The sequence below is a fragment of the Apteryx rowi genome, unplaced genomic scaffold (assembly GCF_003343035.1).
Source record: "Apteryx rowi isolate R43461 unplaced genomic scaffold, aptRow1 scaffold_7, whole genome shotgun sequence".
Taxonomy (NCBI): domain Eukaryota; kingdom Metazoa; phylum Chordata; class Aves; order Apterygiformes; family Apterygidae; genus Apteryx; species Apteryx rowi.
In genome coordinates, this window is record NW_020450982.1 from 6,377,550 (window position 1) to 6,400,601 (window position 23,052).

Below are 23,052 nucleotides of genomic sequence, written 5' to 3' on the forward strand. Positions count from 1 at the left end.
TGAGGACAGTCCCGTTAGAGGGATGGCACTGCTCTAGTGTGTCCTAGCCTTGGGAGCATGGCATGCCTTGGATCCCCTGTGGAGCAGGCTCAGACCAAGCTACTTTGGTGCCTGGAAAGCACAGCCTTCTCTCGCCTGCATACACACACACAGATGCAAACCCAGAAGCACCAAGAGGATGTGGGGAATTCAACCAGTCTGAAAAGCCCAACCATTCAGCTGGGCACTCTGCTGCAGGGGGACTGTTGGCACAGCGCTGACGTCGTTCCCCCCTCCCTACCCACGCTCAGTCACACTGCATCAGATTGCAGAGGAAAGGAGCAGGGGGGATGAACTGAGGCTAAAAATAGATCATTCCCATGGAAGTGACGTTCTGCCACCCTCCTTCCCGCCAGCGGAGACTGCCAGAGTGGTGAGAGCTACACTGACAAGGCCTCCCTCCCTTCTGGGGGCAGACAGAGCCTAGGGCTGCGGAGGCGAGGAGCTTGCTGCCTCCTCAGCCTGCACACAGCTCAGTGCAGCCACAGGGGGTCGGGATTTCATCTGCTCTGGAGCTAGGAATGCCTGGGCCATAACTAATGCTTGGAGGCAGCAAGGCTCTAAAAGCAGGCTGAGGAGAACCTCCTCATTGAGTCCCAGTGTATCACGAAAGCTGCCGCCTATTGTGGTCAAACATCCACCCTCTGACCCCTTGCAATAGTGAAGCTTGTCTGCAGAGCAGGGGTCATACCTCCCAGGACACATTTGCTTCAGGGGGCTTGTCCCCTACCATCACACAGGCTGTCGCTGAGCCATAAGACCCTGTAACGGCTGTCCTTGTCTGGCAGCGAGACAAGGAGTTGCTGGCTGCACTCTGCTTCAGCCAGCTCCTGTGGGACACAGCAGGAAGGAACCGAGAGCCCAGCACCTGCCCTGAGCCAACCCATGGGATCACACAGAAGGGGCTGTTTACTGTGCTCAGCCCTGGTGATCTGAACCCAGCCTTACAAGGCAAAAATACATGCCACTGGCTCACTACAGAAACGGAGACTCAGTAAGCATCAGAGAAAGCAGCTGCTCTTCCCTAGTGAACCTGGGCCACCCCTCCCAAACCTGGGCTCAAGGCAGGGGTCTTCACACAAAGTAGGTAAATTCAGCGGGACAGAGTTCCAGCTGGTGGGTATGAGTGGATGGAGATGGTGTGGTACAGCAGAGGCCAGGCACACCAGGGACACAATGGCAGCTTCATGAAATCAGGGATGCTTACATCCCCACTCCCAAAATACATGGGGCTATGGGCACTGGATCCCAGGAAGCTGGACCCCTCTCCAGAAAGCTGGCTGCACCGGTCAAGGCCATGCCAGAAGCCTCTCTAGCTCTAACCTTCCTCATCAGATACGACTGCAAGCCCCATAAGGGTGTAGCACACAGTAAGACAGCATGTACCCTCCTCTCTGATTGCAGCTGGTGCAGGCATGCAGCAAGGAGCTAAACAGTCAGGCCTGCTGCTGGGAAAATACTGGAGTGTGAAGTTTTAATGAGTTATGTTAACAAGGCCCTTGAAGTCTGGCTCAGACTTCCAAGGAATATTGAGGGTGGAAAAAGTAAGCCATAGGGCCAACATTTCTGAACAAACTCTCTTAGAGTGGCTGTGAGCACAGGGTGACAGATGCGGGAATTGGAAGTCCTTGGGGGATAAATACAGACAGACTAGGCTTCAAGGCTCCTCAGCCTCCTGCTCATGGTCTTCAAAAACAGAGCCAAACCCAACAGCCACCTCCTCCCTTTGGAAATGGGACCATATCACTGCTCAGCAGCGAGAATGCCCAGTCGCCCCATAGCAGGGCTGCTCTCCATTTAACAGAGCTACAGCTGGGCTTGTTTCATGCCAGTGTGTGTTCCCTGTTTGGGTGGACCCAGCCCTCAAAGGGACGGGTCCTAAACACCTGCTCTTGGCCTGCTTCCCATGGGAGGGAACCCCAGCTCATGCTAACTGCAGACATTCACACACACCCCTGGGTCTTCACTCCAAAGACAGTTTCCAATTTCCAGGAAGAACAGTCACAAGCTCCCAGTGTTTACTCCTGCTCCAACATGCACATTCACCTGAAACCCCTGGAGGCAGGAACAGGCAGTCTGGAGCCCATCGAAAGTCTTTTTTGCCAAGAGAAGGGCTGTTCTAGTAGCAGGCATGGCCTTATCATCTCATTTTGCCCAGAAACTGAACACTGCAGCAAGCTGTTCCTCAAAAAGGGGTAAGCCAAAGCTGCTGCTCCTTTCAAGAAACACAGCCTGGAGCCTGTGGCTCCATTCTGGACACTGCACTGCTGCAATCCCAATGGCAGTGCCTACATACAGCTGGCAGCTCTGTCTGTCCATCTAGACCAACACAAATGAAGCACAGCAAGGGAGAGGGCTCACCCTGGAGACTGCAAGGAAGGGTGAAGCCCAGGCACAAGGTCCAAGGCATGAGTAGGTGAGCAGCAGCCCACTGCTCACTGATGCACAGCCGCTCACCGCAAGGAGCTCCCCAAAAGCTCACAGGTGTCAAGCAGAAGCCAGACACAAGAGCAATGAGCTTGGAACAAGCTGTTCCAAGCAACACAGCCAAGGAAATCTGTGTGTGGGAAGGGCCCTCACTCACCTTATGGACTGTCAGTATGCTCAGAACTCAGGTGCATGGCTGGGACCCTGCACTGGGACCCCTTTCTCCCTCCTACAATGGCAGAGGCCCGAGATACCCCTGAGGGGCTGCAATCCCCTGCCTCCTCCACCCCAGGCTCCATCCACACATCTGTGTCTTAGGCTCTGCCTCAAGCACAAGAAGGGAGCCCCAAGGTAGGCTGCCCTGCGACTGCCACTAACCTGGAGTGTGTACCAGAAGGTGAGCGTCAAGGAACTGGTGGTTTCGTTGACAGGATAGTGCCCAGGGATGCCAGTGCAGAACATGATCATGTTAACCAGGGCCAGGAAGCTCTGCCAGTGCTCCACCTGGTCCAGTAGGGCCCTGGGGAGCAGAGAGCATGGTCAGAGCAGCACCAACGCTGCAGGCCTGGCCTCTCTACAGAGCGCACAGGTCACCCAGTGCAGGACAGACCCTGAATGAAGCAGCAAGGAAACAGTGAGCTGCTCCAAACTCCATTGTTATTGCAATTCTCAACACTGGAAAAAGGACACTGAATGCAGGGTGGTACCATGAGCTGCATGAATTGCACCAGGAATCACAGAGTAATTTAGACTGGAAGGGACCTCTGGGAGGCATTTGACCCAACCCCATGCTCAAAGCAGGAAGGAAGCACAGCAGCACATGGGCTGCTAATGGCCTCAAGCAGAGGTGAACTGTGGTACTTGGCATACTCTGTCCCCCAGCACCCCTTCCCACCACAGACATCCCTTCACTGTTAAGTGTGGGCTCTGTGCTGCACCTTTGCCCTAACAGGGTTGGAGGTCAAGAAATCCCATTGGCCCCTTGTCTCACACCTAAACACTAGAAGCAAGGAGCAAAGGCTGTTGTGTGTGCAGGGCAGCAGCCTCATCTCAGGAGCTCAGGGGCAAGTCCTCCAGCCCAGCATTCGGAGAAGATACCAAGATATCAAGCAACATGGGTTTGTCCAGGCACAGAGCTGAAGCAGAAGGAAGGATCAGCTGGCCAGTTTCTTCTTCCGGGGACCCTCCCCTGCTCCCTCACACAGCACAACATGCACATGAGCAGTGAGGTGCTGGCACTCACCGGGAATGGTTCTCCCCCAAGGCCACAGCAATGCGGCAGATCCCATGCGATGTCTCCATGTCCCCACTCTGGACCGCCTGGCGCAATTGCTCTTGAAGCCCCAGCACAGGGGGGATGAGCTTCAGGAGAGTATTCACATACCTGCAAGTAGAGCCTGAATCAGTGCAGGGCATTGCCTCCATCAGCTCCACAGCACTGGCTTCTAAAAGAGACAGTCCCTCCTGCCACGTTCCCAGGGCTCCTGCTCAGTTTTCCCTAGTTAAAGGCTGCTTTGTTGAATGAGACAAATCCTGAAGACTTTGTTGCTTACAGGAACTCTCCTCCCAGCCAGTGGCAATGCCCTGCTGGATGAAGCCCAACAGCTGAAGCCCTAGGTGTTCCAACAGTGGAGCCTCTGCAGGTGGAGAAAAGGGTTGAGTCAGCTGCCATGACACCACATAAGCTCTGTCCAAATTCCCCATTATGCCAAGGAGAAGTATGTCTGCCTGTGACTTGTACCTGTCCAGCAGTGCTGCACAGCACACCCAGGGCTAGCAGTAACTGACTGTCACTGCCACAATCGGCTCCAAGTGAGCTGAACCTCAGCTCACAGCATAGCTCTGCAGGGCGAATGGGAGATGGCAGGCAGGAAAAGGGCAGACACTGCAGTCCTTTGGGCCCTTCATCACCACTGCCTACAACTAGTGCTTCTTAGGTCTGCACTAAAGGCAGCCAGAACTGTCAGTGGGAAGCAGCAAGCTGCAGGATCCTACAGCATTGCCTAAGGCATGGATGAATCTAGACCTTGCTCTTTGCCCCATTCACTGGCATAGAGAGCTGAGGGATTCTCCCAGTGAATGAGCATGAAAGGCATTGGGAAAGTCAGGCAGTGCCTACCATACCAAAATATAAGCACCCAGTGCAACTAGATGGAACGGGCTGCCACCCTCCGAGACTCCTACTACTGCACGACACAGAGGATGCCAGCCCCACTGCACATCCTCTGGGCCCCCAGGGCTCCCCCAGCCCTGCACACTTCTTCCCCGAATGCTTGCACTCCCCTCCCTCCCCGTGAGCAGCACGGCAGCACTCCAGGCCCACACTTGGGCAATCTCACGCATGTCAGTCTCCCCTCTGCTGCCGATAAGCGATTGTAACCAAGGCAACAAGCAAGGAGGCAGCGAAGGTGAAATGCAGCCCAAGGCCCCTGGAGAGAGGCTGTGCTGGAGGCTAATCAGCAGTATGTCATTTACCTGGCCAGCGAGGCATGTTATCTGGAGATGCAGCTATTCTGTATGCTCCCTGCCCGCCCTGCCACACGCAGGTACTGGGGCCAGAGATACACAGGCCGGGAGGCACACGTGATGCTAGTTCTCTTGTGCCTACCATGGGGAAAAGGTGTAAATGCTAAGAGAACCCCATCTTCACCCAGAACTGCAGGGCTGCCCTGCTGCCCAGTACGTGGGCAGTTCTTGCTCTGCCCACTCATTCGAGAGTGGGCAGAGCCATCCTATGCCAGCAGCACAGGAGGAGAACCATGCTGAGGGCAGCAACTTCTAGGTCTGGGCCAGCACCAGAAGATAGAGGAAACAGCACATCTCCAGTCCCAGCTCCCCTCTGCCCTGGTAGGAGACAGCACCCTGCTAGGCTGTGTGCTGGCAAAGGGTCATTGCCTCACTTTCCCTCCCAATCTCCTCCAGAGAAAAATCTCATGGCGGAGAGGGCAGATATTTTTGGATGTAACATTTTGAAGTCTCTAATGCACTGTGAGTGATGCACATGGTAGTGCAGGAACACCTGTGCTATGGTGCTGTTGGAGAATTCAGGAATTCACCAGCTTGTCTCCCTGGGAGCCATGCTCCCTTGGACTGACCTCAACTACAGCAAGGCCAGTACCTAGACAGAAAGGCACAGAGGGCTTTCCATTGCTCCAGCATAGTGCAAAACCTGTCCTTCCTCCTCAGCATTGGCCTCACACTATCCTAGAGATGTTTTCATGACTTTAGAGTGAACCAGCAGAGGCAGGATTGTCATAAACTCCTAAAGACCCACAATGCAGATGTCTAGACCTGAGCTAGTCTTCTGGACTCCCTGCAAAGCCAGAGTGAACCACAAATGGATTTGCTTCCAGGGTGCAACTCATCCTATGTTAATAAAAACATCTCAAAGGTCAGGTGGATCAAGTCCTGTGAAGCCCCTTACTCTCTTCACTGCCTATGCAGACATCTAGCAGATAATTCAGATGTAAGAGTCCAYGGTTAGGAGGGAGAAGTCCTAGCCTAGGTGAGTGGTTTCAACCAGTAACCTAAGAGACACTCCCAAGCCATGCACCAGCATATTCATCAGCAACCTTCCCAAGCCAAGGTCAGCCTAGAAAGCACCCAGACGCCAGAGAAGGCTCAGAGCCATCTGCTTTAGCAAAGCCARCACAGAGAAGGGGAAAGTTTGCAGCCAGGCAAGCAGCCAGGCAAGGCTGCCTGCAGAGAAAGAGTCCTTAAAGCGTATGCCAGGAGACAGATAGCATGTTTGTTGGCAGAAACTTCTCCACATCTCAGCCTTTCTGCAAGCCACTGCTGACCATCTCCAGTACAATCAAACCAGGGCAGGAGGAAAACCCAAGACCACCTCAGCTGGATTAGGCTTTTGGACCACCCAATCAAGTAGCCTGTCTCCAACAGCTGACAATTGGGAATGCCTATGAAAGAGTGTATGAATGTGGCAAGCATATGGTGACATTTCCTTGTATGTTTCTCCAGACCCCAATGATTTGGGGTACATTTTTCCTGAGCAAGATTTGGTATCTTTGTATTTAACAGCTTAACAGACTTTTCTTCTGAGAGTTTGTCCAGTTACTTTTCAAACCCCTGTGAACCTCAGCATCCCCAAGTCCCTGCAGCACAGCTCAGTCCCCCACCATGGAAACAGCACCTCCTGCTCTTCCTGCAACCCACTCCAACTTCTTGTATTGGAGAGAGACCACACAACTGTGTGTGGGACAACCCCCTGTAACCACTAGGAGAGAGGAGACACAGGCAGCTCACATGGGCAATCTGATCTGTCCTGATCTGAAATCTGAACCAGAGTGCCATGTCCTGATGAAAAAAGCGTATTAAAAATCTGTTTCTAACGAAGCTCTGGGAAAACTCTTCTAGTAAAATTCCTCCTCTGGGATTCAGCACTAGTTGCCAAGACTAGAAAAGGAAGGGTCAGATGCCATGTGATCCCGTCAGCTCCACCATAGGAGCAACACCCTGTTTCTTTCAGAGAGGCTCCTCAGTGTCCGACACCCACTCCCCACAATTCGAATCGTGTACCCAGTCCATGGAGATCCCACTCTACTATCTAACACCATCCGCCAGGTTGTAGGAGCGTGGGCAAAAAACCTCAGCTCTCCCACTCCAGCACACTCAGTCAGCTCTCTGACCAGCTTAGTCAGGGGACAATCTTTAAATAAGACAAAACCCAGCCCAAGCCTCCTCTGCAAAAGAGATGCAACAGTATCTTAGTTCCTGTCCTTCTGTGACTCAGGAACTTCCTATTGCTCCCGAGACTGAAGGCCTGTGCAGAGATGATGGAGTCCACCAGTTTCTGTCCAAGCATCCGAGGTTTCTTCTCAAGAATGCCACATCCTAACAGAAAAGCAGTGTCCAGGCAGCCCCAAATAACACAAAGTCRAGCCTGCCTGAGAGACACTGCCATCCTCTGGGAAAGCGGATGGGCTCCAACTGCCTAGCAGATAAACAAATCAAATGCTTTACACCTACGAATCTCTGCTACATCATTTCTAGTAACACCTCGGAGGTAGAAAAGCAAACTCCGCTTCCTCCTTTTCCAGAGAAAGAAATGGAAGCCCCCAGCACAAGTGACTTACCCAACAGTAAGTCAGTGCCAAGGCCAGGATGAGAACACAGAGCTCCAGCCTGCAGTCCCATGCTTGGCTCGCAGACCATCCTGTCTCTCCCGGCAGGCTGCAATGCCAGGTTCTCATGATGAGAAGCAGTGCTCATGGCCAGAGAAACTATAAAAGCCTTGTCTCTTCTGGGTCTCAAACAAGGCTGCTGCAGGAGAGCCTCTGCCTCCTACCTCCAAGCCCCTGACAGCAAGCCGGCATGCTGTCCAAACAAGGATCTGACTGAACAGCCCCCTTGGCCTGGCAGCACCAAGGATGTGCTTCAGAGCAGCAGCCCTGCTCTGCACCTGATGCCTTTGCCCAAGAGGTCCCTCTGCCCTACYCCATTTGGGTGTGGGTGGCTCCAAGCTGCTCACCCCTGCATTGGGTGACTGCTGGCAGGTGAGGCGCTGTAGCATGAGGAAAACATTGCAACAAGGTGTCCCCTTTCAAGCCAACGCTCTCCGGGGAAGATGACTCACAAACTGTCCCTCAGGGGCAGAAGCAAAGGATGCTCAGTGTCAGGCCAGGCTTAGCCCTGCTTTTTGGAGATGAGGCTAGATATCCAAGGCTCATGCCTACTGTGGCTGCCTCCTCAACCCTGCTGACATGATCATAGGATGGGTAGACATTGCACCCACAGAGGTGTAACCTCTCTGCCCTGATCCCACCAGGTCAAATGTAGGAATAGTCCTCTTACAGAGTCTTTTGATATGGCTCACCACTGGGCCTTTTGCTGAAATTAAAAATACACCTGCAGGATTTTCTCTGCAGAAATTTAATGAAGCCAGCTGGGAGGAGTGAAAAGGAAAGGCACAGGGCCTGTGAAAACCACAGGAACCTGAGGGAATCAGGGGAGCCCAGAGACTAATCCTGTCACTGAGCAACACTCTATAAAGCTCTCCATGATCTGAAGAGGACCAGGTCAGCAGAGAAACACTGAGGATGCTCTGAGCCTGCAGCTAAGGGCAGCAGGGAGCACACTCAAGCAGCACAGAGCCAGGCCCCTGCAAGAACAAAGGCATGAGACCATGGAGGAAGAGAGCAGCTGAAAAGCAGCAGGAACCTCTGAGACTGTCAAGAAGAGACAGAAAGGTCAGGAGCCTCCCTGGGGGCTTTGGGGAGAGCTGGATCTGCTGTGCTGAGCAACAAAGCCGGAGGGGCGGGACTGCCACCACTAGGGGAAGGAGGCAGCAGGAGGAGGGACGAGGGAAGGAGGATACAAGAAACAAAGGGGAAGAGAGCCCACAAAGATCTGGGGGAAACAGCGGCCCTGAATGCTAACAGGTCCCCCTGCAAGCCTGATGGCTGCCAGCCCAAGCACTAGAGGAGGCCAGGACATTTCAAGAGCTAACAAAACATTGGTTGGAGCCAGGATACTGTGGCACTGCCCATGTGTGTCCAAACCTCATCTTCTGCTGGCGCGCTGTCTCCCTTTTGCTCACAACACCAGAGGCAAGGTCAGTAGGGACCAAGCCAAGAAAGGAGCAAGCAAAGCCCTGCAAATCACACAGAGGGAGAGAAACGGGCTGCTACATTACTCCAAGGAAAAAATGTCAGCCACATAAAGAGCAGCAATCCTCTCGCTGGGCTGTYGGTGCTCCCCTAAAGCTGACCCTCGGGACGGTGGGGGATACTGCCGTTACAGTTGCTGGGCAGGCAGGTACAAATCCAGCTGCCGCAGCCTGAGGAGTACTCAGATACCATGGCAGGAGCAGGGTAAAGCGCCAGGCTGGGGGAGAACCAGGGCAGCAGCAGCTGAGACAAACACAGGGAAAGGACTCCAGCCCCCAGAGAGAAGGCAGCACGTGGGGCATCCACAGTCCTGCTGTCCAAGGAAAGGTATCTCCAGGCAACAGAGAAAGGGTGTGAACAGTGGCTTCCAAACCCAGTATCAAAAGGAGCAATCAGAGCTGTGGGAGGAAGCCCAGAGCTCGCACATCCCATGCGTGATAGACAGGCACAGCAGAGAGAAGGGAGTGCAGTATAGTCCCATTTCTAGCTGGTCCCCTATTTAATGTCCCTCTCTGCTTGGGATGCATCCCCTACTATCACCTTCGTCCATCACACAGGCATGTCATGACTCCTTTGGAAGCACAGAAAACTAACTGCCCATCTATGTATTTGTGAGTGGGAGCTGGACAGGAAAGCAAGGTGTTGCAGCAGGGCACTTGTGCCCCCTATTTTGGGGTATCACCACAGAACTGACTCCCTCAGCACCCCACTTTTGAAGACATCCAAGATCTCAGCACTAAGCAAATTCCTGCTCAAGACAGCCCCTCTCTCAAGCAGCTGACAGTCCCAACAACACAGCAGCCGGGGCGGCCACACCACACGCCGCCTGGCAGGGCAGCTCTGCTGACAATGACCCCGCTGTCTGGGCACCTCCAGGATCGGGGCTGTTTCGGGCTGACACACACTGACCAGCCTTTCAGGCCGCCTGCTCACTTCCTCCTGGGCACTGCCCACYGCAGGCAAACACAACGGTACTCTGCCATGGGTCAATAATCCTGCCAGAGTGAAGGACTGAAAGCAAGCCCTGGTGGGGCTGATGCTGTAAGGAACAGTGTGGCAGTACTGAATGGGACCAGACACTCCATAGCAGCGTTAGCACAAGAGCAGAGAGGAAACTGCCTTGTCTCAGCTGGGGAGTCAGACTTAGTCCGACTTTTCTCACTAAAATCCACTTTGAAAGCCCAACAGAAAGCTCAAGCTTTTAATACAACTCAAGAACAGCACTGCAAGGCTAGGCTCCTKCACACAGGGGTAAATCACATCCTGGGGACTTCCAAGACAAAAGGGAAATGAAAGGGATGGAAGGCCAAGAGTCAAAAATTTCAGAACTGCATGCCACCTTCTCAAATGGCCTAGTTTTCTATACCAATCCTGTTATAAGGGTTTGGGCTGGCTCACAGCCTCTGTCTGTTATGAAGAAAAGCTGCTTGTGGTTTTCTTCTGAATGCCAGCAAATGAGACAACATGCCCCAACGCACAATGCTGCGTCAAAATCCTGATGGGTTCCTTTGCACACTGGGACTTGTAGTCTCCAGATGCAACCCCTTCATCTTTCAAGAGGGCAGCCCCACACTACTTTTGAGCCAGGGACTGTACTGGCTGCCTCTGCCCTGAAACCAGGAGAAGGACCAGTGCTTAAAATCTCAGCACCAGCAGCATCAGCACCTCTGCAGAGGGGTCAGAGCCTGCCTGATGCACAGCAGCACTAGCTCAGCCCAGCCTTCAATTAAACCCTCCTCTTAACCAGGAAAGAGGGAAGGTTGCTAAGCAACTAGGAGGAGATGTGACCAAGGGAACCACGAAGCAAATGTACTTTTGCGGGCATCGGTCCCAAGAGCTGACAGCAACTCAGCCAACACTGTCAAGCAAAAGGGTTTGGGGCCCTGCAGCGTGGCCCAGGCAGGGCCTTCCCCCGTCCTGGCTTGCAGCTCAGCTTTTCCAGGGACAGTCACAGCCAAGAACAAAAAAGGATGAGCGCTCAGCTGGACTGAGCTGTTAGAGTCAGGGGGAGGGAGAAGACAGACAGGTCTGGTTTAGTTATCTTTGCATGCGATAAGCTCCTTGGTTGGACCAGAGGCCTGAGGGCAGCAGGGGGTCTCCGAGCTCTCCCTGGCATGAGTCAAGGCAGCTGCTCCCCAGTCAGGTGCTGCAGCGTCTGACACACAAGCCAGAAGGGTATAGCCCTGTCTGCTTGAGAGSAGGAGGGTAGAGATGGGCTGCGGCTGCCTCCTTACTGCCGCGAGGCAGAGCTGAGAGCTCCCAGGCATTGCCACTCAAAAGCGTCACCCAACACAAGGGGTGGGTCAAGAGGCAGGAAGTTGCTGCAGAGACAGGGACCAGCACAGAGCCACTGAACACAGTGCTCAAGACCACATGCTCCAGTCCACAGGGAGGATTAGCCAAACGGTTAGCAACATCTCCACTCCAGCCCAGCCCAAGCCAGGCAGTCTCTGGGAAAGCCCTCTAGCACGATGGGCAGGAGCAGTAACCCACACAAAGCAAAGTTGCCTGCAAGCCAAACACAGTGCAAAGCTTCCCAGGCCTGGGAGACTCCAGCTGCTTTTCACATCTCCTGCTTCCAAACCCTACCATCATCATTGCCAGGGCCTAACAGTAGCTGGAAAAAAGCCTGAAGTTTTTCCTTTCCACCCCCATTCCTCAGTAGGTGTCCAGGAGCACCTCTCTGCAGCAAGAAAGGTGTGGGAGAGGTTGCCCTTACCTCTGGGCATCTGGCTGGGAAATGGCATTGACAACAGCCTCCACTGCTGTGTCAAAGAGCTCAGGGTCCTGCAGAGAGGTGAAAGCTGCTTGGATCAGGTTCTCGCAGTCCATCAGCGGGATCTCTAGCTGCACCCAGCTAGAGAAGCACTTCAACACCTTCTGCTTGATGAAGCCCGGGGAGCCCTGCTGCTGCAGCAGCTGTTCCAGCAAAGGGAAGACAGAGCCACACTCCTGTGCCAGGACGCTGCGCACCTGGCCTTTGCGGTACTGCGGCAGGCGGCTGGTCTGGAACTCCTCCGGCAGCACAGTCAGCAGTTCCAGGAGTGCCAGGCACCGTGCCCGCCCGTCCACATTGGAGTCCTCTGCCTGAAACATGCGCACCATGTCTGCTACAGCGCAGGGCCAAGCCTCTGGCATCATGCTAAGTGCCAACGAGGCCAGCGCCACACACAGCCTGGTGAGCACAATCTTGGAGCCGCTGGCAAAGCGGGTGATCTGGGTGAAGAGCTGAGACTTGAGGCTTTCATACTGATCTGCTGGGATGTCATTCCAGTAGCGGGAGATTTTAATGTGGAGAGCGCTGGCACCAAAGTACTGGATCTCGGGCACCTTGTCCATATTGAGAAGCAGCCAGCTGAAGTGCCATGCCTGGGGTGAGACCTGGGCCTGCATCAGCCATTTCTGAGCCAAGTTCTTGTTCTCGATGTTTGGGTCGTAGTATAGCTGGTGGAGCGCCTGAAAGAGACAGAGGAGCATCTTAGAAYCAAAGAGCACAGCTGTGTCCTGTCCCAACAGGGCAACATTAACCAGCACCAGGGGCAGAGCCCAGAGCTCAGCTCACAGACTGCCCATCAGCAGGTGCCCTGTGAAACCAACCCATTTCCCTGCCTTGCACTAGAACAGCCCAATTTAGATGGCCTCCCTCATTAGACTCTCAATGCAGCGAGAGATCTGGCAGCAGGAAAGAACCTGCAAACTATTTTTCCCCTCCTCCTCTTCAAAACCAGCACTCTGGAATATTCTTTTCCTTACTCATCTCCCATTCTCTCCTTCACTCAGACCAAACCTGCCAGCCTCTTTTCTGATTCACTGTTGCAAGGGGGTTTGCACAACACCCCTCTCCACAGCACTGAGCACTGTAAGGTCCCAGACACACAAGGGACAGTAGCATACTCTAACTCCTGTCTTTCACCTGTCCTGACTTTCAGAAAACTGCAGATGGATTCTCCACATGCAGAGCAGAAAGCTTGTATCTGAGAGTTTAAGGAACATAAGAGCCATTGCAGATATTTCTGTCCATCAGGTTTTACAGACCACAGTCACTAAGCTCAGGGATTAATCTCTCCACAGAGTCCCTTTGAAGTATTCCCAAACCCGCCCAATTACAACTGTGCCAGGGAGCTGGGAGAGTGCACATTTAATCCTGCCTCTGCCACTAACTCCAAGTACAGTCTGGGATTCTTCGTTCACTTTCCCCATATGAAAAATTAGAACATCACTTACCTGCTCAAACAGGCTTTGAGAGATCTAGTTACTGCTTTGCAGAGCTCGGAGATCCACATGAAAGGCATTACATAGGCTGCTAGGTTTTATTTGCAGAGAAATGTCATACAGCTCTTACAGTCAACACTAATAAAATACTTATCCTGACTGGGTGCAAGACACCCCATGCATTGGGCAAGAGGCACCCTCCTCCAGCAGCAGTAAGCATACCTGTAGCCTGTGGACTGGATGCAATGAGAGAAAACTCATTGCTAGCAAGAGTGAGCAGAGCAGACTGCAGCATGAACGGACGAGGGATGAAAGAGTACAGTACACAGCTCATGACAGAACTGCATTCCTTTACATGGGTCTGCAAAGTACAGAAAAAAATATCTCCCCCTCCCCGCAAATGCCACCACAGCACGGAACAGTCCTATCCAGTCCTATCTAGCCTGGTATGCTGTCTCCAAAAGCAGGCAAAACCGAGACTGAAGAATAAGTCTTACAGAAGCAACATAGATTATCACCATATACCACTGGGGAAGAATCTCATGTGGATGCAATTTGGTAACCGATGATGCCCTAACACATGAAGCAGGAAAGTAACTACACTTTGCCTGAACTCCATCATCAAGCAGTGAGTTTTTCTGCTTTGCAYGGCACATTTCATTTCAAATCACTGACTTCATATTCCACAAAAAGGCAATGGCACTTGTCAGGCTATCCTGCATCCATTGCACCTCACTGTCAAACCAGAAGAAGGTTCTAGCTGGTGCAGAGGATCTTTTTGTGGCCCTGTCCTGACTCCAGGTCTCAAATATCCTCCTCCTCTCCCCTTGAAAACTCTGTGAAATTCTTGTGTGATTCTTGTACMTAGCAGAGGATTTAAACCCTATTTTTAAGTATGCAAAGTTGGCAGCCTAGGGCACAGGAACAAGCTTCCTAAGCAAGCGCCTGTACCTCATACAGCTTCCTAGCTCAAGACGAAAGAGCATGACAAAATGGCAGACATTACAGAGAAAGCCTTGCCTGGGACATCATTTGAAATGTCTCTTTTTAAGACTTAAACAGTGTCAGGGCAGGGGGGAAATGAGGATATAGGCCACATTTCTGAAAAAGAAAGAGGTTATGAAAGATGTATTAGGAGACACAGCCAGCCAGCACAGTCTGTGTCGTTATGCCAAGAGAAGATATGCTGAGACAAAAAAGGCTAACCCTGGATGAGGAAGACACAGGGAGAGAGAAATCTGTCCCAAGACAGAAGTCACCAAGGTAAGCCCATGCATTATCAATAGCTATCTGAAAACCTTAGCTCTGTTCTCAGTTATTGAGGACTTCTGCCTGGAGCATCCCTAAATTGTTGGGGGAGAGGTAAGCACTACCCCTCTCCCCCTCATGAAAGAATCAACTTACTTCATTATTGAATGATAGCTGAAGGTGGGCTAAAAGCTCAACTGCCTTTGAGGCTAAGAACCTGGATTYCCCTTACTCCATAAGTGAGTGAGTGTCCTGCTCTTTTGCTGAAGACTGAGTCATCCTGCAGCAGGGCTCAAGCAGGAGCTCTGAACTATCTTTTTCTCTTACTGTCTGAAGTCTCTTTTATTTGCTCTTGTCAGAGCTTGCTTCCTATTCTTTCCAAACAAAATCTCACTTCAGATTATAGAGACTGTGACAGCCCACTCCCTTCCTTGCTCTCTGGGACCGACACAACAGACATAATGCAGGGAGAGGAGCAATCCTCCCACCCTGCTCTCCAGCCTGGGATCTCTCCCAACCTCCTCCCAGCTTTTCTATTTACACTCCCATGCATTCCCTAATTAATTTATTTCTTCTATTTTGAATATTTTTCCTGCTAATACTTCAAAAATTGTGGGGAAAAAAAACCCTTATGCACCATATATTATGAGGTACAACCTGTATATATACCTCATGAGCCCTAACCTCCAATTCAGTATGAGGTTTGAAAAGAATGTAAGTGCGGATGACAGATTTGGCCTTTAGCACTTTATTTCCAATTTACAAGCTCCCCACCATGCCTCACCTCCATTAGTTTTCGAGGAGACTGTTTTCATAATCACATGGCAGGGGGTTGTGTACAGAAAGCACTGCACATACTCTGTGTACACCAAATCATGCCTCTGGAGCGACAAGCACGCGGCAAGTCTTACACAGTGTTACAGGTGACGCTGAGCATAGCAGGGCAGCAGTGAGAGTGCTGGCATACAGGCACTGCCCACTGGGAAGTAATTGCAGCTGCGAGCTCATCCTCCTGGCTGACTAGAGTTGCTAGCAGTGCCTACAGCGGGTTAAGGCCTGATCCTGCCGCTGCCTCCAAGCAAGCGGGCCCCAGTGCTTGCACGGGCTCCACTGACTAAAGGGAGAGGAGTGAGTGACCAGACAGAGCCACATGCAAAGCTGAGGCTCGTACCACTAAAATGCTGCACACAGGCTACGCAGCAGAGACTTTGGCACAATCTAAGCAAAAAACTGGCTGCTGCATTGTAATGATGACAGCAGAGCGGGAGCACTGTGGTAGGTGCTCCTCACAATGCTCAGGCTGGAGGTAAGTCACTACTACTGTGATAGAAAAATAGAGAATAATGAGGTAGCGAGACCCCCTCCCCAGGCCACRTGCACAAGGTCAGCATTACAACTACACAGACAGCTTGCCCACTAATACCATCTGAGTGCCTCACCAGGCACCTTTTACAGTCTCTCTGCACTGCCCTTTGCATCCAGTTTTAACAGTAAAATCTCCTGAGAGGCATTCATCACCCAGCAACACCACCTGGAGAACCTCACCTCTGTAAAGAAAGAGAGTTCAGGGAAGTTTTCCAGTGGAAGCCTGCAGGGTTTTGTACTAGAGCATCCGCTGTTCAGCATGTCTATAGTGATCTGGAAGAGGGGGCAAACAGCAAAATGACAAAGTCTACTGACCAAACTAAATTACTCGGATCATCAAAACTAAAGCTGACTACGAAGAGTAAGAAGCATCTCACTGAAACTCAGYACAGATAAACTTCAGTGATTCACAGGGGAAGTAACAATAAAGGCTTCCGAACAACCTGTTACCTCTCAGGAAAGAGATCTTGACATTTTAAMAGATTGTTTCAAGAAGCAATAAGAAAAATCCATCACTGGCTATAAAACACAGGTACTGTATCCCCAGCTCAGGAAGTCCCCATACAGCAAACTACCGGAAGTCAGAAGAGTATCCTGCAAAAATATCACTGCTGGCCTGCTCACTTCCTCTCTTCCCTAGGCATCCTTTCAGGGACAGGATCCTGGGTTAGGTGGCTCCGGCCTCACRGAGTACAGCTGTTCTTGCATGAACACACAACATGGGTCAGTCAGAGACACAAGGCAGCACATGTGCTGGGGCCTGCTGACAGAGCGCTGCATCTGTACCTGCTCTGTTGCTCTGCACAACATGCCCACAGAAAAGCTTTCTAGAGGGCCATCAAGGCACATCTTAATCCCCCTCAAAGCAGCAGATGAAACCCTTCAGAGAAGACCAGGTTCTCTCCCTAACCTACCACGTACATCAACCTAGTACCATCCTCTGCCAAGAGTGCAGGACACAGCGCYGCACGGCACCATGCTCTGCAGAAGGCTATCTGAATACACCCATGCATGTCCCTGGCAGGAAAGGCAAAATCCTCCTTTCAGAGGCAGGTATTGGCACCAGCTGCTGTTTGACTTTCACTGCGGACATCAACATGCTGGCAGGCACTTTCAGGCCAATAATGAAGTGCTGCATATTATGAGGGGCACTCATTAGCCTAGTGCTAGGAGGAAGAAGCAGAAGGCATGAAATTGGGCAGTGACAGCTAATAGGAGGGCTTTGTGCATTCTGATTTAAAAGTGTGGCTGACACCAGACCTGCCTCCTCCACAATTAGACCTGTAAAATGAGACCCGGTAAACAGCTCTGCTGTCAGCTATGCCCTTTGGCCAGGGGATGAGCTTTCTCCAACATCTTCTGTCCTTGGATGAAAATAACTCAAGCTTATTACTATGGGTCTTTCCCTCTCTAAAAAGGTGCAGTCAAAGCTTCAATTAGGCTCTAGTTACTTGTGTGGTATCAGACAGAACTAAAGCTATCTTGTGGCAGGGGAACTTGCCCAATAGACATAGGTCAGAGTTCCTACTCTGGTGGTTTTGGAAGGTGGGAGGGGGAACAGTCCAAGGAAGTTACTGCCAAGCAAGGAAAACTGCTCTTAGACAGTACTCGGATATCATTAGATAAAAGGAACTGCAGCAGCTGCTACAAGCCCAGCATCTCTGGAGCCCTTACCCTTGGAGCTTCTGCAGAGAGCACAAAAACATCAGTTTCTCTCCCTGACTGCACTAAGTAAATAAATTAAAATAGGGTCTGCCAGCTCACCAGAGACTGGTGACCAGCTGAGAGGTGTTGTATCAGCGCTGTTTCAGGGGCAACAAGAGGACCCTCAAATGTGCGGCTACAATCCCACATACTGAAAGTGTGTTGCCTGCTGTTACTCAGGGGCTCCACAGAGAGAAGTTACATCTCCAGGGGCTGATCTGCTTGAGCAAACAGAGACACAGGTACAGTTGCGATGCTGGCCAGCAGTCAGGGAAGATATCAAGCTGCAAAACACACTCTTCTTTTGTCAACACTGGGTACAGGCTCCTTGCCCAGCACCCGCATCCATGGCATGCCAAAGGCTGCTGTGACAACAATCCCTTTCCTCAGGGGCAGCAGCAGCCWCCAGCCTTCTTCCAAGCAAGAATCACTGGGATTTCTCTCCTACTGCACTCTCCATGTCCTTTCTAGCTGAATGCACACTCATACAGCCAGTGCTCTAGGCCTGTAACAGTGCAGCCATTACCATGGCTCTACTGAGCAAAGGGAACTTAAGTCCTACCCCCTGGCAAACCAACAATACTCTCTCTAAAATGGCAGTAAGACTGAGCTGAAAGCAGCCCCAGAAAGGCAACAAGCTGCTGAAGCACTAAGGATAACAAATGAATGCAAAATAAAGCCTTGTGTGTTGCTGCTCCTGCTCCCAGGCACCCGCACCCTTCAGCACTCACAAAGAACAGGCTCTTTCCTTTCCTAATCAGATGTGTAGCCACTTAAGTCCCAACTTCAACCCTAGCTTGTCCACACTGAATCCTTGCTTACAGTCAGCACTACCTCCATTGCCAGATGGAAGGTGATACAGCCCAGACACAACTCTGTGGCCTCAGCACCACTCCTGCTGTGTACAACTCACGTTAGGGCATCCACAAAATCCAGTTGTTTCATTGTGAAAATATCTTTGCAGAAAGCAGTGTGGTCCCTAGCAGAGACACTGGTTTTAAGAGACAGACTCTTTTGGTGCAGCACTGGGCTTGGCCTGCTTTGGGGGAAGAAGGGAGAAAGCACCTACAGGGCAACTGCTAACCCTACTGAGAAGTGGTGGCAATGGGGCTTGGGGCCTGCACAAGCAAAGTGTGAGCAGAACTGGAAAGGAAGCCTGGGAGTGCAGAGCCAGAGTGAAGAACTGGTAGAGAGTTGCAAGAATGACCCTAACATCCCTACCCACCATGTCTGTTTCTTCTTGTCACTTTGGGGAACAAATTCACAAGCACTTTAAGACAGGAATTCCTGTTGGCTCCTAGGGTCCCATCCCACAGATTCCCACTACGTAACTAGTCAGAGCTGACAAGAGGATCTAGCTACAGCCCTCAAAGAGTGAAGGTGAATCTTGGCAATCATGACATGCTGACACATCCCAATCATGACACAGGAAAGAGCAAGGAGTTCAGCAAAGGTTGGTTCTGGGTGGAATCTACCTGCTGTGAAGTAAGATCTGGTTAAATGGTAAATAAAATGACTCATCACTTCCCTCAGTGTTGGAAGCATATCCCCCTCCCAAGGTCCCTATCTCATCATCACAGGCACTGCTGCCACATCACACATAAATGGGCTGCTTCTAAGGAACAACTGGATAAGCCAGTACACCAGAGGGGAATGCCATGCTCCCATCCTGGGGTATCTGTAATTGTCCCTATCGGGTTTCAGAAGACAGGCAATAATGTTTTTCTGAGGAAATCAGATGCATTTCTGTGTCTCTTCTCCTTTCTCCTGGGTGGAAGGCAGCCCCTGCAGCTGCCACATCACCTAGCCTCAGCATCTCAGATGAGCAGTGATCAAAGCCAACCCCCTCTAGTTACAGAAGAGGCTCCGGATGTCGGCTCCATGACACCCCGCCTACCCATCCTGCTGGAGAGGCTTTATGCATTCATCAGGCATCTCCAGAGAGGCACACAGCAATCTGGAAGGCCCAGAGATGCCAGACCACTAATGTGTTAGGGAGAAGACRTCAGTAAGTATTACAAACACCCCAGAGGATGAGAGGCCAAGGAAGGAAAGGCCTGGAAGGAATCAGAAAAAGAAAAAAATAACAAAACCCCAACAGTGCACTTGGGAAATTCACCCAAGAAAGTGCCTGGCTTCTTTCTTATTTCAAAAAGGGGGATAGCGTTGGGACAGATTTGGTGTAGATTCAACTGCACTGAAAGCAGGTAAACAGAGTCTACACTCCTTTCCTCCTGTCCCTACTACCTAGCTGCAGTGTCGGGTGCTACCGACTTTGACCCAAGGGAAACCAAAATGCAAGGTAGAAGTCCTGCAATGCAGCTTCCCACTGCTCCTTTGAGACAGATATAGGCAGCAGAGACTGAGTGTCTGCAATCTATCTTGAACTGAGCAGAGTTCACACTGCAGCAGGAGTTTCACCTCCTCAAGGTAACAGAGCTCCATCACCAGACTGACAGTCAGGTAGGGGATAACCCCTGGCCAGGGAAGAGCGAGCACAGTCCAACAAGCAGACTGCACCATTTGTGCACGGGGAGGCAGACCGTTCTCAAAGCCTGAAGCCCTTGCTTTATTCAGCCTTTTTTTGCCTCGGATTCTTCCAACTGCAAAGGCACAGCCTTGCTCAGCAGCAGGTGCCTGAGGAAGGAGTGCCAGCCCAGAGCTCCTGGGTGCCCAGCAGCTTGACACAGCGTGGTTGCACCCGTTTATTCCAGCTGTATTTAAACCAATGCAGCAGACTTGCCTTGGTCAGACTTGGAACAATAATAATTAAAAAAAAAAMMCAGCAAAGTGCAAGAGCCCAAGAGCCCTAAGCTGGGACTGGAGGATCCTGACACAGTAACCTTACTGGAATGGCTCAGTCACAGAGGGGCCCAGCTCCTTCCATATATCAAGGGAGAGCTCCATATAGAAAAACAGAGCAAAAATACAGGGAGCAATTTTCAAATGGTTCCTAAGAGCTCTGCCATGCACCTGAAGTGCAGCACCTGGCACCTCCTCGGAAACGGAGGACAGCCTGCCTGGCTGCTGTCTGCAGGCTTTCAAATGAAGTCAGCAGCCCTGGCTGGCCAGGAAAGGGCAGAGTTGGCCCAGCCTATGGCATCCATACCTTCCTGCCCCCCACTAGCCTACAACTGTTAGACTCCTACAGCTATAACCAGCAGGCTCTTTCTGGCACACATCATGCTGGATAAACATGGCAGTGATCCTTTCCAGCTACAAAAGCACATGGAGCCCTGCAAAGCAAGATACTCCACAGCCTCTGCCTAGTCCATTGGCATTAAAAAAAAAAAAAAAAAGCAATAAGGGTACAGAAGAACCTCCCAGTGATCTGAATCCTCTCCTTCAAAGCCCTCTGAAGGGTCCAAGTGACAGGCACTATCTGAACAGAGGTCTCCCTGGTTACAACCGCCACACGTTCCAGCACAGGATGACTTCCATTGTGGTTGACCCTCTGACTTGGAGATGACCAGCTCCACACTCCATTTCCAATCCCAGCGTTTACACTAACTAATTCAGAGTGAAGATGAACTCTGGCTTTATTCAGTATTCAACATTATTAATAGAGCCAGGCACAAAATTTGACAGGCAGAAAAACCCAGGCCAGTAGAAGAATCATCTATTTGTCAGTATCAACTCTGACAAAGTGGCTCTACCCACAAGCCCTCCCACGAGTCCAGCCCCCAGCAGGATCCAATTTTTTGTTTGATTTGCATCAGAAATAGCCTACAACCCTTCTTTGGAAAAGCAGATATAGGAGGACTCTGAGACACTTTGAACCTCAGAGCTCTCCCTGATTCCATCTCACATTTCTTCCTTACCGAAGCCCGACCTGGGTAGTGATTTGATTTGTTGCCACTGTGCCCTTTACATTTCAGGGCAGTGCCGCTGTCCCCAGCCCCTCTCCATCAGCACTGTCCCCCCAGCCAGTCAGCCAGCAGTTCAGAGCCCCCACCACAGCCTGCAGCTGCATCTTGCAAGTACGTCAACTGAGATTGCAAAGCCTCCAACTGGAAGAGCTCAGACAGGCTGGGGGAGGGGAGGTGAAGCATCCTAGAGGGCATATTTGCCTCCTCCCAGACATCATGGAGACTAAATCCAGAGCAGAATGGAGCTCTATTTCTGCACAGCCCCACCTCACCCAGGGAATGCCAGGCTAACCCCCACCCTGGGTACCACCAACCTTTCTAAAGTCAACATTTGCTTCATTGTTGACGCAAACAAAGGAGCAGTTTGTGTTTCCCRAAGAGAAAGAAAATCAGAGGCAAAATTACCCAGGGTCCCTGAATACATGCAGATTAAGCTGCAGAACTTAGCACTTATGTAGCTTTTTGCAGATATTAGTTAATCCTCACTGCCACTTTCTGTCTCTATTTTATTGGCAGACACCTAAGACAGAGAGAGAGGTGGGATGTCTCACCTTGGACCACAAAGGAAATCAGAGTCCAGTTACAAATCTCACGTTTCTGATCATGGACATCTCCTAACAGGCAGGACAAGCTCCCAGGTATAGGGATGCATGTGAAACCAGTGATATGCCCACTGGCAAGCCCGTGGGCATTGCTTTGGCAAGAAACTCGATCTATTCTTATCTAGGAAAAACAAGGACACTGGGATTCCCACTAGCTGTCTAGGGACCTAACTACTGGATCTACATGTTGTCAGTCTCTGAATGGATGTCCGATAACATGATGTGCTGAAAGAAAAAGTGCTCTCTTGCTGTTTGCCCTTCACAGATGCACCCTCAGCTGTCCTGTCCCCATCATCTCCAAGATCACCCAGGGGAAGTTGTTTACTTCTCCGCCTCCTTGGGCGCTCACTTTGGTGCCCTGCTCGGTCTCTGGGATGAATTTCAGGTCACACAGAGGCTGCTCAGAGTTCTTCCAAGCACCAGGAGCGTCACACCGGCAGGCCCCAGTTTTCACGACTGCTCCCTGGTTCCCGGATTTCAGCAACCATGACACTGCTCCTTCTGCTCTGCAGCTGCTTCGGAGGACCTTGCGCACTAGCAGGAGCCACGGGGCTGACTGAACACAGGTTTGGAAAGACATCGCCTGGCCAGCTGCCYTCTGAAAGCTTTTCACAACAGTAATTGCAAGAAAGCAGTTGTCATCCCTTCCCTACCTAATGGGGACACTGACACCGCGGGCTTCACACAGAGACAAGCCAGGTGTCTGCGCAGCGACCACGGCTAGACCCCTCCGCGCTCCCTACCTGGCTTCTTCCCCGCAGTGACCCCGGGATGCCTGTTAGACCCGCAGCTCCTCCCTGCTGCTCCCGTTTCTGCCGCATCATTTTCCGTCCACCGGCGCGTCCCAGGACGCGGGGCCGGTGAGCTCCGCTTCCCAGAGCCGCGCTCGCCTGGGGCGCGGGAGAGGCGGGCAGAGCCCACCGGCGGCCGCGCCGGACCCGGCCCGTCGGGGCACGGCGC

The 23,052-nt window shown here is 51.7% G+C and overlaps 1 protein-coding gene across 9 annotated transcripts in view; it reads right to left on the minus strand.

The window, feature by feature from the left end:
- Positions 1-22,814, minus strand: part of IPO13 (importin 13) — a 42,347-nt gene extending 19,533 nt beyond the window's left edge. Inside the window, exons 1-4 of one of the 9 annotated variants that reach the window (XM_026086705.1) lie at positions 22,418-22,813; positions 11,812-12,548; positions 3,710-3,850; positions 2,845-2,986 (exon numbers count right to left, since the gene is read on the minus strand). In XM_026086705.1, the coding sequence (XP_025942490.1) occupies positions 2,845-2,986; positions 3,710-3,850; positions 11,812-12,548; positions 22,418-22,672 (1,275 nt within the window). In that variant the 5' untranslated portion in view covers positions 22,673-22,813. Of the gene's footprint in view, positions 1-2,844; positions 2,987-3,709; positions 3,851-11,811; positions 20,368-22,417 lie in introns of those variants that run through there. The other 8 variants (XM_026086703.1, XM_026086704.1, XM_026086706.1 and 5 more) reach the window with 8 other exon arrangements.
- Between the last annotated feature and the right edge of the window lie 238 nt (positions 22,815-23,052).